At 41.6% G+C, this 19895-nt stretch overlaps 1 protein-coding gene across 2 annotated transcripts in view; it reads right to left on the bottom strand.

The window, feature by feature from the left end:
• MME (membrane metalloendopeptidase) overlaps positions 1-11111 on the bottom strand; it is a 61488-nt gene extending 50377 nt beyond the window's left edge. The window contains exons 1-4 of one of the 2 annotated variants that reach the window (XM_045029153.1): positions 10467-11111; positions 6264-6433; positions 5176-5211; positions 82-243 (exon numbers count right to left, since the gene is read on the bottom strand). In XM_045029153.1, coding sequence (XP_044885088.1) covers positions 82-243; positions 5176-5211; positions 6264-6423 — 358 coding nt within the window. In that variant the 5' untranslated portion in view covers positions 6424-6433; positions 10467-11111. Of the gene's footprint in view, positions 1-81; positions 244-5175; positions 5212-6263; positions 6434-6710; positions 6734-10466 lie in introns of those variants that run through there. The other variant, XM_045029152.1, reaches the window with a different exon arrangement.
• Positions 11112-19895: the final 8784 nt, after the last annotated feature.

The following is a 19895-nucleotide window of genomic DNA, read 5'->3' as shown; positions in this document are numbered from 1 at the left end:
TTTTTGTTCTGATTACACATAAGCCAAAGAGGAAACTTTTATATGGTCCAGCTTTCTAGTACATGGACAAACTCCACTGACCTTTCAAAACAACTTCTAGTTCGTCTCTTAAAATGTCAAAGTTGCTGTAACGGGAGCTGGTCTCTGGAATGACATTCTTCTTTAACCATCCTCCACAGGCATATTGGTAAAAATCTTTACAAGGTTCTGCAGTAGTGTCCATAGTCTCAATGATTCGGGCTGCTGTAATATGAGACAGATCAACATGTAGAAACCTTAGAGAAAATAAATAAATCTGGATTCTGAGGTGGAAAGGGACTAATATAATTCCTGAGTTTAGGATATCCTGGCTTCCCCCTTCCCATCTCCAAAACACCTACACAATCTTCTTAAGTTAAATTAAAGGATTTTTTTTCTAAACTAGCCAGTAAATTTTAATATCTTTAAAGCCCTATATAGACAATGACGAATTCATCCTCATGACAGCCCTGCGGGTTGGGTGGGTATTATCTCCATGTTACTAATGGGAACACTGAGACAGTAAGGTAAAGTAACTTACCCAAGGCAGAGTCAGTGTGAGAACCAGGATTAGAACTTAGAATCACCTGACTCTCAACCATGTGCTCATTCTTCCAGACCACACCACCTTTCTAATTCATACTATAATATGATAAATACTAAATTGATATCTGATATTGTTCACTGAAAGCTCTTCATCCTCAAAGGGCAGTAGAGCTGGACCCACATGTAGTGGTCAGTAAGCAGCCTTAAAGCAAAACTCCAGTGATTTGTTTATCTAAAAGGTATTTTAAAAAAAACATTTTTGTGCATATTCCTACTCAGTATGCAATTAAAAATGTCAAAGCATCTTTTAAAAATCCTAGTTGCTTATTTAGGATCAAATGCTGAAGTACTTTCTTAATTTAATCCTTACTCAGGTAAATCTGCCATTGATTTTAATGTGCCTAGATGTGGAGCTACTACTACTACTACTACTACTAAACATTCCACAAAATGCAACACGTACAACCATTTTTTTTTAGTAACTAGTTTTTTTTTCTAATTGTATTTGGCATCATAAAATTTTCAAGATAATCAGTCATGGGGTCATCATTTGTTTTTTAATTATATACAAGGTACTTATGTTTCCTTTACTCATTTACACGTCTTTGTAATAAAATGTGGCTAGAATAGCATTTAAATTACACAGAGAGGGAGACATTTTCAGAGGAGATTGGAGTCTGGGGAATGAAGGAAACTAGGGATTGGAGGTGAGTGTTAGGAGTTAAGTTTCCTAGAAAGGGTAGTGCTCAGTCTACAGAATTAAAATTATATTTTGGCGGAGTTGGAGATTTGAGGGCCTGCTTGTGCACAGATTCTACCATTTGAGCTAAAAGAATAACCATTAAGTGAAAGCAATGGTAAGCTGTTAGCCTCTATGTAAACTAGCCACCAGAGCAGGACAGTTTTCAAGCACACTTCACTTGCAGTAGTGGTAGTTTGGCTCCTGGGAGCCTTTCTAGAAGGAATGAAAGACAGAGCCTACAGTAGAAGAAATCAAGCACAGGGCTGTCAGCAGAAGGAAAAGACTTCTGGGATTTTGAGTAGAGATGAAGATTTAAGGTTCTGGAATAAAGATTAAGTGAGTGTGTGTTGAAAATGTGTGGAAAAGAAGACAAATAGATGCTTGAAGCAGAAAGAGAGACAAAACCCTGTAAATGAAAAGTCAAAGCACATCACCAAGAAATTCTAAAAAGTTTGGTAAAAAGTTACCAAAACACATCATTACTCTATTCCTGTATTGTTCCATAAAAATCTATATTTTTAGTAAATAAAGTTTAAAAATTGTATACCACTAGCATTTTATACATAATACATAGTGTGGTCTGCTGCCAATTATTTTTTTAAAAAACCCTATTTTGTATATTTCTTCACATGAGGCAAACCGTACACTCACAATGGAGAGAATGTTAAATTATTTTTATTAATTTTTTTGGGATGAACAATATGCTCTGAAAATCCTACGGGGAGTCACTGCAGCTTGAATGATGAATTTGTGTCTCAGTTAAATTTGAACTTTATCACTTTCCCCAAGGCACTACTGATCTTGTTTTCCTTTATTTGTCCATGCTGCAGCTCTTGGTTTTATTGGGCCTGCTCCTGCTCTCATTGAGATCAGTAGCTAAACTCCTATTAACTACAGTAAGAGCAGACCCACAGAGCTCAATCAATTGGCATCTATAATGCAAGACCTTCATTTTAACCCTTTTCAGGGGCTTGTACATACTGCAAAGTTTTTGAAAATGAACACACAAAACTGTCCCAGTACATCGTTCATACCTGTAAGTTTAAGGCTTTACCAGTTTATTTAATTTCTATCCCTAATAAAATTGTCCTGATTCAATTTCTTTTGTGACCTCTGTATAATTTCCTTGGGTTAGTAATTTGATCACATACTTTCCATGTGTGAACCGCTGCCATAGTACTACTGAAAGTAACCTGAGCAGCTTATCCTACTTGGCCTTGATACCAAAGTCCAAACAGATATTCAATGGACACCAACTATTGATTTAAATACTGAACTCAGAGTCACAGTTTATCACAGTGGAAACATTAATAATACATGATAACTAATATAGATTGACAACTATTTCTCTGGTTTAAGGGATTTTTTTATTATACCAGTCTTTCGCAACAGAAGCAGCAAAGAATCCTGTGGCACCTTATAGACTAACAGAAGTTTTGCAGCATGAGCTTTCGTGGGTGAATACCCACTTCTTCGGATGCAACAGAGTGAATTTTATCATGCCATTGAATCACTTCATAATGGTGCAAAACTCATGAAAACCACTATATTACCAAATCTTTTGAACTGCTGGGTGCCTTGAACTCCCACCAACTAGCCATTACAGAACACTGGCTTAGGGCTGGAGTTTGGAGACCCCATTTGCAGTAGCGAGCATTTAAACCCAGGAGTAGTCGTGTGGGTGAATGAGTATGTGCTCACAGACATTGTCATAGGTCTCACCCCCACTTAGAGCTGTTGGGTTCCAAAATGGGGACCTGCACTGGTTTCCCTCTAAACTAAAAATCCTAGTTTAGATCTGGTAAAAGCTGCCACCACCCAATCAGGTACGTGGATTGGGACACAGTCCTTCCCCAAAATCCCTGGGGATCCCAAGAGCCCCAAATCTATGGAGTTCTTACACCCAGGAGAAATAAACCATTCCCCCCTGCTTCCTCCCCCCTCCCTTTTCCTAGGAGAGATACCGGGATCCACTACAGAGGGATGCTTCCCTCCTCCCCTTTCCCTGAGAATCCACCCAAGGAAAGATCAACCAAGTTCTTAACAGAAAAGATTTATTAAAGAATAAAAAGAAAGTAACTTGTCTCTGTAATCCAAGATGGAACAATACACAGGGTCTAAACTTATTAATCTCTGGAGAGAATCCCCCCCTCCTTTCTTTCTCAGTAAAAGCAAAGTAACAGCAAACAGGAATAAAGAATTTCCTTCAGCAAACACACAATTGCAAGTGTAGAAATCAAATTATAAGACTAATCCGCCTTTCTAATTAAATACTCACTATTGAATAGTAGGAACTATTCCAGGAGAACTTGGAGACATGTCTGGCCTCTCTTAGATCCAAAAAGAGAACTCTCTAACAAAGAACACAGACAAAGGCTTCCCTCCACAGAGATTTGAAATTATCTTGTCTCTGATTGGTCCTCTGGTCAGGTGGTCATCAGGTACTGCATGTTAACCCTTTACAGGTAAAAGAGACCTTAACCCTTAACTATCTGTTTATGACAGACATGAACAAGGACTCCACAATCTGGCCCTTAGGTCATGTGCCATATTTGTAGGTCTGACTTCCTACATAAAATAGGCCACAGGACTTCCCTGGAAGAAGAAGAAGAATGCAGAATACATGATGGGTTATACGGTTTAAGGGTTTTATGGGTGCTTGTTTGGAATGAGCTGTGTTATTCACAAGGCTTATCTCAAATTCATACTAATAATTTTATCTATGATTATTTGTTCACATAGAGCATATAGAACAAATGGAATGTTCTCTGGGTCTCTGCCCAAAGGAATTTACAGTCTAACTCTCATAAATATGATATATGGAGAACAGTTTGAAGATGAGTAGATGCAGAGAACTGTATTTTTGTATCCCAATGAAAACCAAGTAAAGGCGAGACTGTGGCTGTAAGCTGCTGGACTGAGTTGGTGATGTCTCCCAGTGACATTGGAGTCAGTGGCAAAACTCCCATTGACTTCAGCTGGGCCAGTATTTCACTCATTGTGCCTGAGGCAATACAATGTTTCCTGAAGCACTGGGTGAGTGCCCACAGCAAGGGCATCTGCTACTACCATAATGCAGTATGTGCTTCCCTCTTTCCCGTGGCAGCCAGTGATGAAGGAATGATGAAGGAAATTCTATTGCTCCTCTTAGCAGTATAGTCCCTCAGTCCTTTTACTCTAAAGGGCCAATGACTGGCTGTGCTTAGAGAAGTTAAGTGGGGTACAAGGTTCCTTGCTTCCTCTTCACCTCAGCCTCTTTCATATGCCCATGCAGGGCAGTGCACAATTTAGAAGATGGAGGATGAAATCTGGAAGATACAGGGTAAAATCCTGCCCCACTGGAATCAATAGGAGTTTTGCAATCGACTTCAATGAGGCCAGGATTTCACCCATAAAAGATAAATCACTACCCTTGATTTTACCCTTGAAGGCTTGATCCTGATCTCAGCCATGCAGAGAAGCTGATTTTTACAAGACAGTCAACAATGAAGGCCTGTGTTTTGAGATCAGGACTGAGGTTTTAATATGCTTTAAAAAAGTAAGTGAACCATTGCTGCTATATTTCATGAATTAAAAGTATGATATACAATTAAATAAATTAATTTTACCAAACATTTTAATTAAACTTAAATAAAACTATTATAAAACTCCCACAAAAGTATCTACTACAAACACGTAAAGACCATATGAAATCAGTACTCTTTCAGTGCCGTTGCTTTCCTGAAACAGCTAAAGTGTTACTAAATAAATGAGAGATTTGTGAAGAGGGGAATATTTAAGGTAAGCAGGGTGACAATGTATAATGGATTTCATAAAGTACTTATACAGGCAAAAGTATTAGAATCAGTTGAAAAGCTATATATCCTTACCTGATTTTATACAGTCTGAAGACTTGCAAACACCATCTGAAAAAAGTTATGGGACAAAAATTCAAATCCTTAATTTCCAGTTGAAAGTCTCCTTAATGTACACTACTCTAAATTTTAATTTCAGTGCTACCGTCATTTCAGAATTGAATTTAAAGGCAATGCAGAGACTAAACACTACCTAAAATTTTAATTCATTAAGGGCCTGATCCCTGCAAACACTTATACAATTGAATATAATGCTAACTACTATGTCCTATTGGCATCAGTGGATCCTCACAATAGTTAGTGCTTCAACTGGTAAGTAAGTGTTTTCAGGATCAGGCCCTAAGATTGCTAACATCTTCATTTAGTTAAGGTCATGCACTGCTTTTGATCCTTCTGATGAAATTTCGATTGACAACAATGGGAGCCGTACTGCAAATCAAGAGCCTTAGTTAGGAAGAATGGAGTTTTCATGCTGGGTACAGTAAGAATGTACAGAAAGCTTTTCCATTTCATTTATCTTTTCACCAGCATATTGTATACTCTGTGCTTCACTGTGTAATTATAGACTGTAAACTACAGAATTAGTATATTGGAACAAACAGGTATTTTTTTTAAATATAGCATTTGCCACATTCTGTTTCTTGAAGTAAAAATTGTTGGATAAGGACTGTTCATAGTAAATCGGAACTTTAAATGAAATATTAAATTTGGATGAATTTTTAAATTTCAGTTGACCATTTAATGCTGTCTAATGACTCTTTTATCGTCAGCTGCCAATAAATGGCAGCTGTTAATCAGCTCATTTTATACACAATACTTTGTATGATTATAAAAAGTATAATATAGTAGTGACAGGCAATTAAATTCTTGGCTGAGCCCCTCTAGGTCAAACATAAAATGTTTTTTTCTTTTATTTGCTAAATAATTGAGTTAGCAATATATATGCACTCAAACATACTGAAACTTTAACGTCGCATTTGAGCCTATGTCACTTGAGTGCTATTACCTTATTCTACCAGGTTCATTCTATTCTTGAAGACTTTTTTTTGCAGAATATTAACAACTTTAACATTCAAATTGCAATCAGATGAACATCCACTTACCATCATATGTTGCATACAGAGCTATCATTGTGATAGATATAATAGTTAGGAGAATCACTACAACAACCAGCCCTATTTCGAGGGCGCTCCATCGCAGTTTTTTCTTTGGTTTTGGAGTGTTCATTTCAGTTATATCCATCTGGCTTTCCGACTTGCCCATAACCCAAATTCTGCGAAGGAAAAAGCCAAATTCACTGAGAGCCTAATTGAATCATATTTCCCAAATACATCTAGCCACTTAGCTCATCAGCTACTAGGATGTTTTCCGTGGTGAGCTAGGAAAAAAGATTGGCTTGTTTACACATCTGAGTAGCATGTTAGTCATGAAATTAAAGTGACTATAACCACACAGTTGTTTTGCCACTCACAGTTCACAGGACAGTTCTTCTTTCACATATACAACCCACCGAAAAGGAAAGAACACAAACCCAAGGTTTTAACACTTACCCTTGTGATTTAATCATACATCTTGGTACAAGAGTTCACAGACAAGCAAAAGGCAACTATTACTGTCTGAATAAAAATTAACTTAACATTCCAATCTTTGATCCAATGCCAAAGGTCAAATGTTGTTTTTTGCCTCAGTGGCATTTTTTTAAATCATTTCAGCAATTAAAGATTGTAGTGTTGAGGCTATGACTAAATAGAAGCAAGAAAAATGCTTTGTTCTGGCTCAAACCCACTCACACTGAAGTTAGTGGGAGTCTTTATGTTAATTTTAATGGGAGTAGGATCAAGACCACTGATCTAACTTTAGATGGGTGTAAATTAGGAATAACTCCAAGAAAGCCAGATAAAACTAGTGGAAGTGAGGTCAGGGAATGTGCAGGTAGTAGGATATGGTTGTGGTGACAGTCCTTTTTGTTTGTATTTCTTTAAAGGCAGTTTTTGGTTTGCCTCTTACAGTACTGCTGATCTTATATCCACTCCTTGCATCCTCATTTGAATACTGCCATTCAAATGGGGCTCGTTCATTCCCTCTTCTTCTGCAATATTGGGTCAGATTCTCCTTGATGCAAGGTAAATCTCCCCGCCACAGAATGGGGACTCTGACAGTGTCAACTCAGAGTTTCCTTGAGATTCTTTTATCCCTGCCCTTTCTACTCTACAGGGAAGAATATTGGATTTCTACCAGCAGGAATTGTGGAACTCCTCAAACTCTCTGGGCTTGGTCCCCAAAGTAACAAACCAAGGGCACAGCAACAAGTCAGGGCCTTTGAGTCCTCCTGCCTCCATCATATCCAGAGGAATCCACCTGGGGCATCTGGCCCAGTGGCCCTCCTTGCCATCATCCAATAAGGAACAACAGCTGGTGGTGACCTTCTTGGGAATCTTGACATCAAAACTCAATCAGCTCTGAGGCTTGTTTTCTCTCTCTCTCTCTATTATTTGCTGTATTGCTATTGGTGGCTGGTTCTGCTTCATCCCTATTCTCTCCTACCACCATAGCCATTAAACTGCCCAACCTTATTTCCTTCCCCATACAGATTGTGAGTCTCACTCATTCGCACCCTTTTATACCTATGACCTCTTCCTCCCCTCCTTTCAATTTCAAGATCTCTGCACCCCTTCCCCCCAAAAAAGTAGCCCTCTATAACTAGTATTTGTAAATTAATAAATACAATATGTAAAAGAATTCAACAGTCTGGAGCTAACTTTCCACCTGTCCCATCACCCCGATCACTTTGTGTGAATGTTCCCCAACTCTTCCTCTTTTTTAGACTCTAGGCTCTCCTGGGCAGGGCTGGTGTATGTTTGTCCAGCATCAAGCTGAATGGAGTCTGCGGCCCTGAGCCTGACTGGTGCCTTTGGAGGACTATGGGAACAATAATAACAAGAGTAAATAAATGAATAGGATGATATGCCCTCCCATTGTCTCCAAGTTCTACTTGCAGTCCCCAGGTGTCACAGTGCTTACAGGCTCTCCTGACTCACAGCTGCTCACTTAAGGGATAGTTCTGGAACCACAGAGCAAGGAGGCACAGGAGGTCCCTAGGAGATTGGAATCCTGCATAGCTTGTCTAGCCCCTCTCTTTTCAAACATATAGCGACCACCAGAGCCCTACCTTCCTTCCAGTCCACATGGGCCCCTGTTTTGCTGTGAATTACAGGCTTTTCATCAAATAAGTTACAGCGTGCCACACATAAGAATGGAATCCCATAGAAAATGGATACAGAAGAGCGAGAACTTCCCATGTTTGGGAGAACTGGGGCCTATATTAACCTGTGAAATCTAAATTCACAGATAAAAATGTATAACTTTTTTAAATTGCTTTTATCTTTTCACCTCCACACACAGCAAGCAATAAGAATTGCTCTTTATTTATATTAAGAGCTGACCAATGCTCAAAATGTTACAAACACTCTCCTCCAAAATTAGAATATAGTACACTCTTCTGATTTTGGAAGTGTTTTTAGTGCCCTGGAAAGGCAGCTTTTCAGAGCTACAAGAATTGTATCTTTCATGCGCAAATGTGCTTGCAGTCAGCAACTTTTTCCAAGTGAACTAGTCTTTCTGCTGCTGCAGGAGTGTTCCTCTTATTTAAAGGTATCCCACTGATTCATTCTTACTTTTAGTTCTTTGTAAAACCTATAAAGTCTGCATTAAAGAACACCTAGTAAAAGCCTTTTTATGTGTTAATTGCAGACACAACAAAAGCCTAGGAGTAATTTAAGCAGATATGACCTTAGGTATTATAGTTTCATTATGTTTCTCTCAGTGCTCCTGTGATCCTCTACGAGCTGCCCACTAAGGCTTAGACAAAACAGACATCCATAATTATTTTGACTGACTGGCCTAGGTGGTAGAGTGAGTTAATGCATTAGCTTTTCACTTCTGGATGTATATGTTTAAAACTGACTTCTGAGATGAGCCATGTGTTCTCAATCAAATCTCTAAAGAAATGTATGTGTCCCAAAAGTACCACACACTTCCACATGAGTTAAAACTTATGTCCTGAGGAACTGAGGAGTAGACATACCTGGTGTGTTACAGTAAGAGTAGGAAAGGATTGACAGAGATGACTAACGAATGCCTTCAGCCATCACTCAGATAAGCATGAACTCTTGGGCTAGGGCCACTGTTTCTTCTACATTTTATCAGACATGTGAATGTGATCTTGGAGTAACTATATATACCTGCAACAACCTTTGCCATTTACAAATATAATTAATTTTAATTAAAAAGTGAACACAGAGTATTTGTTACAGCCATACCACTTTGTGCTATGATTTTGTCAGCTCCTACAAGCTAAGTAGTGGCCTGGATCAAGAAAAGGGGTATCAGAATCCTATTGACACTACTGATTATTCAGTAGGTAGCAATTTGGTTATGGCATCCATTGTTCATCCTTTGGAGGAGATGTAAAACCAAAGTTACCAAAGGTGTAAGACCAGAGTCACGATCATTTCAGTAGGATGACTTCCATAAGTAAAGGGTGCAGGATGTGGCCCCTAGAACACTAAGCTGGATCTTGCAGGGTACTTAGCTAGGAGCTGGATGTGCTCAGCATCTCACTGGTGGCACTAAGTTTCTTGCAGGTTCAAAACCATAGTGATTTAATAAGTTTTATGAAATGTGTAATATCAACTTTTATGTAAAAGACAATGTGAAAAAATAACCAAATGCCCTCAAAGCATAATCATTATCACTGTAAATTACATTTGAGTCCAGTGGAGGAAAACAGGGTACTTGAAAATAAGGTATGTATGGCTTCATGATGACAAAAGTAGCAGAAGACCGAAACAACATAAATCTAGATAGTGTTAACTATATGCTGTATATAATTAAAAATCACAGTCCAATGAAGGCTTGGCCACCATAACATCAATATCCATAACATTAAGAGGAGACTCCGCTGCATGTTCCAGGGCACGTTTGTTGAAGAGGACAGCCAAGTAACTGTGTACAGGGAGGTGTGATAGTCACAGAGAGAAAGCAGTTTTCTAAACTATCTCCATAGCTCTCCAGTTGCATCTTCTCCCTGTCCTCCTCTTCCTCCCTCACTTCCAGAACCTCTCCCTGTCCGACCCCACTCTCATTCTCTTCCCCTTTTCCAGTCTCCTTCTCTCCACTTCAAATCTCCCTCCCCCCTTCTCCAGTCCATATGCCCTCGCCCTGTCCTCTCCCCGCTGCCCTGACTCCTCTCGCTACCCCTCTCCCCCTGCCAGTCCCGCTGCCCGGTCTCCTCTCCCGGGACTCACCAGCTGATGTTCGGAGAAGTTCGGTGCGGATGTAAATAGACACATCACCGACCAATGAAAAAGCGAAGGCAGCCTTGGGTGTCCCCGGCTGAGCAGTCGCCGGGAGCCGGCGGGACAGCGGCTGGGCTGGGCTGAGCGGGGCACAGACTCTGCTCCTGGGGCGCTGGGCTCAGACTCCGGCTGCAGCACGGCCAGGGGCGAGGAGCTGCGGCATCTCCAAGACATCAAAGCCCAGCAGAGCGCTGCCTGCTTCCCGCACCGGCTGCGGTGGGAGTTTGGCGGCGGCTGCTGCAGAGCCAGGCTTGGCTGGCGGCAAGAAACCAGCCCTTGTCTCCCGGCTGGGCAGTTCCCTGCGGGGAGCCGAAGGCTTCCCCGGGCGGTCGGACAGTGGGATGGGGGCAGGAGGATGAGCCCCTCGTCACCTCGCTGCCCACACCGGGCGGGGGAGGAGGGGGGTTGGCCAGGCGCTCGGGGATGGCCAGGGAAGGAGGCGCCTGCTGGTGGCCCTCAGCGCCGGGGAGCACTGGTCCGATGGAGGTGCCCCATTTCCTGACTCGGGACTGGAGGCTTGGGGCAGACTTTCGCCTGCCGCGCGCTCTCGCGTGTGTGAAACACGCACACAGGCCGTATGCAAAGTGACAGCCGAGCTGCAGCGGGAGCTCAGACTGCACCTTCCTTCCCGGGGTTTTCGTGTCTCCCCAGGCTCAGCCCGAGGAGCGGGGGGGTGGGGGAGGTTAGCAGTGGAAGTTCTGCCGTGCACAATGCAGGCGCGTTGCCTTTGTCACATGCATGCGGCCCCATCGCTTCTCTGCAAGCTTCCTTTCCCCACGCGCACTCCATGATTTCTGAAGAGGGAGAGACAGACAGGAGAGACTTTTTGCATTCAGAAGGGGGCTGGGTATAGAAATGGCCCTGAACTGCACTTTTCTCAAGCTCCTCTGGCAAACTAGATAGGCATGTGCACCTTTGGCGCCATAATAGTAGAAATCTATCTACATAGTTAACAAAGGCAGTAGTTGGACTTCTGTCACTAACGTGCCAAGCAGGCAACTGATAGATTTTTATTACCATTCCCCACACCCACTTTCCTAGAAACCCATATTGTGTTTCAGGGTAGCAAGTGCCAACTGAAATTTCTCAACTCTGATATTACCAGCTCCGCAAACTAAAATATCTGCCACCCTCAGAGATGCAACCTTTCTTTAACGGAGAAGGGTGAACACTGAGAACTAATTTCCTTTCTGAGCTGCACAGCAAATGGTCCCAACCACCCATCAGTAAGAGGAGGAGGCTGTGCAGCCTATAGTTAAGTAGGAAGCCTATTAAAGGAATAAAAAGGAACATAAGTTTTTAGACTGAGCAGAAAGGCAGAGAAGCATCCAATGAAGGCAAGAAAAGGGCACATTCAAAAAGTTATCAGAACAGAGATACCCCATTTTCTTCCAGTGTAAATCTAAATGCAAAGTAATAACCACCCTACTCTAATCTTTTCTAGAGACTCATTAATTAAAACGTCTCAATTTCAACCTTTCATGCATTAGTCTTTCATTCCTGCCACTTCAGTTATTACAGCAAGCCATCTGCTTCCAGGACTATCCATCTTTCTGCTGCCTTAAAATCACTCTTTACACAGTCATAATTCCAACCCTTCAACCCATTATCCTTCTTACAAATGGTGATGGCAGATAAGTCATTTAAAAACATTTTAAAATGAGTCTAATTATGTGAGGGTAGTAGGTTTCCCCCAACCGCCTGATATTTAAAGTACAGTAAAGTTCCAGAAGTAGAGGCAAATTGGAGTGGTCTGAGATAAAATGAGCCTCACAGTTTCATTTTTCAAAATGTTCTGAGGTGAACAAAAGAAGTGCCAATACTTTGGGGCCTATTGCAGAGGGAGGAAGGAGGGAAAGTAACATTAAAATCTGTTCAAAGGGGACTAAAATGCCTGAGTCTGCATCCCTTATTTGTCCTGTTGTTTTTAGAGCCCCTAGTTTGGAGGGGGTAGGGAGGAGAGAAGATATTACAAGCTAGCACATATGGGGCTAATCAGTTGTATAATCTGTGGATCAAATTCTGAAGTTCTTCCTCAGTCTTTATTCAGGCAAAAATCCCATATAAATGTATCCTGTTTAAGAGGTGAGTGACCAGGTAACAGTTTGGGCTCAATGGGCCTCTTCTTCAGCTAGTGTCAATTTGCACAGCTCCCTTTACTTCGGTAGGGCAATGCCCATTTTCACCAGTTGAAGATCTGGCCAGTGCAGTAAAGGGTACTAATATGAAAGGATCATAGAATCATAGAATATCAGGGTTGGAAGGGACCTCAGGAGGTTATTGAGTCCAACCCCCTGCTCAAAGCAGGACTGATCCCCAACTAAATCAATACACTTGTCTGCGTATCCACTAAGACACAATAGCTAAGAAGACTTCAGAACTATATTCTCTAATCTTTTTATGTACTGCCTTTTTTAGAGATAACAAAAAGGTCATTCCATTCATAGAAATATTAAATATATTTATTAGATATTCCTCTACTGCCATGATGAACCAAAGAAATGACAATATAATGCTTTAACTCATGTGATGTTCTCTCAAAATATTTGTGTGCACGATCAGATTCCTTACTGTAATTCAATTTGCTCATTTGTTCATGTTATTTAAAAAACAAACAAAGAAAAAAAACCCAGAAACAAGTTCTCTCTAAATTTTAAAATAGTTAATAATAGTTTATAATCCCAGGCATTTTGGTGTTATAATAAATGTCCGGTCCTCTCAAATTGTACTCACATAAGTAACACTTACTCCACTGAGTAGTCATATTGGTTTCAGTGAGAATAACCACAGGAGTAAGGGTTCATAGGATCAGGCACTATGTTGTAACTTTAATGGGATCTCGGGTTACTCCCTGATAACTTTCTGTACTTCTAACAGATGACTACTAAATTGAAGCTGATACATTAAAAAGTGGTAATTTGGTAGTCAAAGAGAATACAGCATGCCACTTACAGAATCAGAGACTGGAAATAGTATTAATAGAATGTCTCTTGCTTGAAACATACAGGTTTCTGTGCCAGCTATTTGTCTAAGGGAGCTCTGATGGCAGTCCTTCATACTAATGACATGATCTCTTCAAAAGAAGAGGTTAAAGAAATCTGCTTCTCCTGAAACTTTACTTCCAGGTACTTTCCCCCACAGCCCCATGCATCACAAGTCATTATCCACATTGTTCAGCCATCTAACTGCTGCATCATCGAGAGTAGTAAGGTGTTGCAGTCCACCATCCAGTCTTCTAATTGTGCACTCCACCACGTTTGATTGTCTGCGTCACTGCTCTGCAGTCACACTGTGAAGACTGGGCTAAGCCAAATTTTTGCATTGTGGGACCCACTATGTCCATTCTAGTTAGTAGCCTATTAAGCCTAGTTCAGGATATGCATCCTAGATTGTAAACTAGGGCTTCTGAAGTTTATTGGCATGCCTGTTTCTCTATCTCAGAGTTGCTGCCACTCCATAAAGTCATAGCTGCTGCCCCTGATATGTTGTTTATTTGAGATAGGCACTGGATCGGCAGCACTGGACATGAATGCACGAATGGCCACCTCAAAAGGATATTGCAAAGTCAATTGTGGAAAGTCATCAGGAACTATAGGGGTATGTGTTTTCTTCTGAGTTGCTTATTTGCACGTATTGGAACCATTGTCAGGCATTGTGTGCAGCAGGTGGTTTCATCTATCCTATCCCGCATGCAGTTTTAAGGGTGATGGCATCTCATCAAAGTTTTGGGGGAGCTATGTGAGCCAACAAATATAAATTAGATGTTAATGTGTGGCTAAGGCAGCCACTAATGATACGGTGACTGTGTTCAGCTCCAAATCAATGAGATGCTGTGCCATCTTTTGCCCCACACTGCTGCACTGTATTCCTCTGAAGCGAACACCAGTGCCAGAACTGAGGTTTTATAGAATATTTGCCTCTGCTTCCCAGGAGGTTCCTGCTAACTTTTGGATCAACACAGTGTAGGAGATAATCTTTTTCTTTGTGTTCTACATGGGACCGTTAAGATAGACTACAGTCCAATTTGACTCCTAAATTAGTGGCAACTAACTAAAAAGGGAGTGAGCAATCCTCAGCAGAGACTGGTAAGCAGTAGATTGGTTATAATAGGTGAACAGTTGGGCTGTTTTGAGGGAACTCTTGGTAAACCCAGGAGGGGGAAATAGTTGAGCTATTGTGGGGGTATTTAACTTCTGTTTTCAGGGTAACAAGTGGAGTCTAAGACAGTGGCCACAATCTTCCATCTAAATGATCGCCTGGCCAATCTGTTCTCCTCAGGTACGGGTCTCCAGGGTGTCTAAAGAATTTCTAGAGGCTATGGATACAGCCCTCTGATAAATGATTGACACAAGCAGTGTTCCAAAACAAAGCACCCTTTATTGGTGCAAACACAAATAACACAAATCCCTAACACAATAACAACCTAACAACACCCCTTATTGATGCTATAAAGTGCAAATCCCTCACAACAAGCTAGAGAGCACCCCAAACTCCATTACCATACAGTTTGAAGTGATACTAAATGGCTGTGCCTTGCTTCAGATGGCCAGTCTTCCACAGGTTGCTGACAGCTGCTGGTAACAGTCTTTCAATGTCTTTCACGTTAAATTTAATCTCTCATTGGATCCTTCTCTGGTTTCTGCTCCAACTTCTACATGCACTCTCAGACTCTGTCTCTCTGCACAGTCTCTACACTCCTTGCACCTTCTCTTCTGCTATCTGTATCTCTGACACTCTCTTTATATACTATGCTGACAGGCTTGATAGACAGTTGTTTTGGTTACTTTTGCTAATATTTTCCTGTCAGAGTTCTACAGAGCACATAGCACATCACAATATTTTTAATGTACACAACTTCATGATCAACAACTGCCTCACCTCTGCTTTTGCTGCCAATTTCTCTCCTGCCAATTTCAGTGCTAAGTGACCTACAGCTTTCATCTAATGTGACTCTTGCTCACCCATGGAGTGACTCTTGCTCATTCAAAATAGATGCTAGGGATATAAGATGGAGTCTGGGGACTTCAAAATGACAAAGGTAAGTGGCCAGAGCATTTGTGTCTTGGCAGAGTAACCCTTCAATATTGTGTATGTAACCCTTCTGCCCATCTGAGTTGGCAGCAACAGGGGTCAGGTTCTGTTTCAATAACACAATGCAAAACCAGCTTGAGCCCCCACCCAGTGACCTGGGACAATTACATACCACTCCCCAGGTGCCTCTGAGAGGCAATACTTCCCCTCTCGCAAGCATGAAGTCCGAGTGTAGCAAAATCCTTTTAATAAAGGAGGGAAACAATGTGGCATTATGTTGGGGAAACACCACAAACACGGTTCATAACACAAACCATGAGCAAAAGACCCACCCTCAAGTAAGTTTGGCAGTATCCTTTTCCCCTCAGGGTCTTAAGTCCAGCCACCCAAAAATCACCCAAAAGTCCAACAACCCAAAAGTCTCTGTCCCTGGTCAGTGCAGCCCCAGAGTTCAAAAGTTTATCTGCAGAGTTTTACCTCCCAGCCTGGGGGAGAAGGGGGACACAGCAGTGTTAAGGGGCACCTTACATGGTCCAAGACCAACTGCCCCGCCTCTCCATGGGGTTCTGCTGCAGCCTTCACAGCGAGCCACTACGCCAGCCGCTCCACTCCACCAGCCGTCCTGTAAGCTGCTCCAGCCATTCTGCAAACTGCTCCACTCCACCAGCTGCTCCGCTAGCTGTTCCGTGAGCCACTCCAGCTGTCCCACAAACTGCTCTGCTCCGCCAGCTGCTCAGCAACATATCTTCACCCCCCCCGCCCCCGGCACTCAGTAATTTTAGCTCTTCAGTGATTTCAGCTTGTAGTAGGGGAGCCTCAGTGCAGGTGCACCATTGGCCCAAAGTGCATTCAGCTCAGCAGTCTGTAACTAGACTCCTAATGGGATTTAAATTAGCTCTGATATTCCACAGTAGAGAGAGGAGGAGGTGCAATTGGTATTTCAGGCCCTCAAAAGGGGCCCATATCATCAGATACAAATGTCCATCCCCAGCCTCTCTCAATTCACTGGGTTTTGGAACCCATGTCCCTTATCTAGCGAGTGCTACTTAGTTGAGGGCGAGTCCCTCTGTCATAAAACAGTTCCATTGTCCTTGATTCACATAGTCCGGGTAACAACACTTTATTCTTCCTGCCCCAATAACAGAGAAACTGGGGGTCCCACAGCAGCCAAAGTGACCACTTGGGGGTGCTGTGGACTCATGCTAGGCAGAGTGGGTGTGCCTATGCAAACAAGATCAGCCCCTGAAGTTCTTTTCCACAACTCGGCACAATTCACCACCAGATGTCAGGGTAGAGCTCATCCTGACTCTGCTTACATGTAGAATGTTACCCACATCAGTGGGATGGATGTGATCGGTATATACATACTAATTAGCTTAGGTGTTGGTAGTTTCTAAGTATATATGTTGAAAAAGAGAGGAGCTAGAATGGATCGTTGTGGAAGTCTGTAACAGAGATGCCTAAGGCAACAGACTTTGTCTCCTGCTTGCAAGATGAAGCATCAATTCATTATGATTTCCATGATGAACCGTACCATGGGCTTGCAGTCTGGAACAACTTGGGGGTCAGACAGTGTTATATGTATGCTATATGTTATATGTATGCAGACAGTGTTATATGAAACTAACATGGATGGAACCAACTTTCTTGCCCTTCTCAAAGGCATCTTCAATATCTTGTATTAAGCAAATGACTTGATCTTAGGTACACCATCCTCATTTGAAGGCAGTTGTGGTTTGATAACCTCATTGATGGACATTAGAATCTGTCTCTCCATAAGCTTGCATAGGCACAAAGGAGAAGAATGGTTTGATAGCTCTTGGGATCTGCCACCAGTTTTTCTGGTTTCAGAATGGGTACAATTTTTGCCCTGCACCAGATTTTTAAATGCAGTTGTCCTGGAAACGTAGGATGAAAAACCAAAGCAGCCAGATTTTGGCTGTCAGGCTTCTGTGAAGTAGGAACTCTATATGGATATAATCCAGGCCTTTCCTGTTTTCATAAGCTTTATGGCCAGGTCCAGCTCTTTGTCTGAAAAAGGCGCCATCAGGTTTGAATCTGCACTCAGAGCCTGCCACCTCTTTGTAACCTCAGCTTTGATCACACAGATGAAAGGTTTATCCAAGTTCAGTGTACGGCTGGGTTGTGATAGAATTTGTGGAGACTGGAAACTCCATTTTGCTGAGTCTGGAATCTCCAGAATGTCTTTTGATGGTCTGCTAGGCTTTCTGGCTAGAATGAGTAATATCCATCTTTGTGACTGTTTCTCTCCATCTATTGCACCTACTTTGATCCAGCAGTTGAATGAGCTCCCTGTTCTTATTAACAACTTTACCTTTATTATCAGCAGATTGAATTCCTGTTAGACCTTAATTGCATCTGACAACCACTCAGGGATATACCGTCAGCAATAGCCTCTAGGGATTGATGTCTTTGCAGCTAGCTGAACTAATTCACAGAAAATTTGTTAGGAATCATTTATATTGGTTGGCTATATCAAATCCAACTCAGCCAGTTCACTGAAAGACCTCCCATAAGCTTTCCAGAAATTTCACTGGGCTTTCTGTAAGCTGTTTTTTATTGATATCCACAGACCCAGGTGATCAAAGTTGGCTGATGTTGAGACTTTGGCAAAGCTTCAAGCACCTTCTGCTTTATGGCAGCAGTTGCCCAGAAGATGAAAAGATAATGTTGGGTGAAGAGCCTGCTGTCCATTTGCTACTATGAAAGCTTAATATTTGCTTTGGTTTGTAGAGGAGTTGTAGGTCAGCGATTAATGCCCACTCCATTAGAATCTCTCCATCTCCATTGCTGTCAGGGTATCCCCAATTGACATGGTAGGAAGTGAAGTCGCCACAGTAGATGGAAGCATCTGGAAAGCTGACTATGAGATAATGCTGAGAAAAGTTGATATGTTGCCTTTGAAAGCTGGTCATTTTGATGAGATCTAATGTCCACCCTTAATATATAAATTATATTACAAAACACTACATTAAAAGAAATTAGGTTGAAAAGTCAAGCTTTTGAAAGTTAGGAAAGGCCAGAATTAGGGTTGCCTGGACTACCTCCTCTCAGGTCCTGCATGCAGTGCCAGAGCGATCCACATCAGCCAGAAACAGCTATTGCAAGGAAAGTCCTGCTCAGCCCTTGCATTCCCAAGAGGGAGCATGCTCAGTGCAGATGGACTCTTCAGAGAATGTAACTGCTAATCGCCAACAAATCTCTATTGAGCATGAGCAAACAGATTTTTCAGAGGCTTATAGCTTGTCCAAATGTGTGGGAATTTTCATGGAGACTGCACAACCCTGGCACCATGTCAACTCCTCCCACCCACCACTGGCCAAATTACAAGTCTTTGCTCTAAAGTATGGAGGTAATAGAAATTCTCAACAAAACAGTTGTAAGAAATTTTAACCTGGGAAAAACAACATATTTTTCCTAACTTTGTTCTGAGAAATTGCTGAACTAGTTTAGCTGAAATTTGAATAAAATAAAATAAAGTCAACCTGATGCAGCCACCTGGCATGGAAAATTTCAGCTGAAATGATTAAAGTTGGGCAAAGTTATAAACTACTGAAAATAGGGTCTCATAATGGAAATTGTGAAGCAACTATAGGCATTGCTGGCTGTGCTGCCTATAGTAATAAAAATTTCCCGCACTCATGAAGCATTTTCCACTTGAACCTCTCAAAACATTTTGTGAATTTTAATAAATTAATCTTCTCAGTGAGGTACGTTATTATTATTACAATATTATCTCCATTTTACAGATTTGGAAACTGAGACACAGGTTAGATTACCTCACTAGCAAGTGAGCGGGAATTGAAGTTTCATCTCCTGACTTTCCATATCCTGTTTTTTATCTACTAAACCATACATCCTAAATTATTACTCTCCACACCCAAATTTAGGGACCCAATTTCTCAGTAAGAAGCTGTCAGCTCAGTCAGATAGTTCTTCCTTGCTGTCCCCAGCACTGCAGCTTGTTTTGATTGAGGTTGATATATTTATTTATTTCTAGAATTTTTGTCTTCTTTCCCAGACTTTAATTCAACTCCTGGCTAGCAATGTGGCATTCTCCTATAATATTATATAACTGTAATGTCTCGTCTACTGTATCTAAACAAGTCTGTGGCCTGACTATTTTGCTTTGTAAATTATTCATTTAAGAAGACGGTTTCCTCCAATTGATTCAGTGTAGAGTAAAGCAAGGCAGGTTTAACATTGTCTATTTCGGTATGAGGGCCTTGATTAAATCTGTCAGCTTCCTCATGCTTCAGCAGCATAGGAATCATCCAGGAGGTTGACGGACCAGATGATGGTTGCCGTAAAACAGATTGTGAATTC

The sequence above is a fragment of the Mauremys mutica genome, chromosome 9, assembly GCF_020497125.1.
Source record: "Mauremys mutica isolate MM-2020 ecotype Southern chromosome 9, ASM2049712v1, whole genome shotgun sequence".
Taxonomy (NCBI): Eukaryota; Metazoa; Chordata; order Testudines; family Geoemydidae; genus Mauremys; species Mauremys mutica.
Note: the sequence above shows the minus strand (reverse complement) of the source record. Positions and strands in the feature narration are given on the sequence as shown.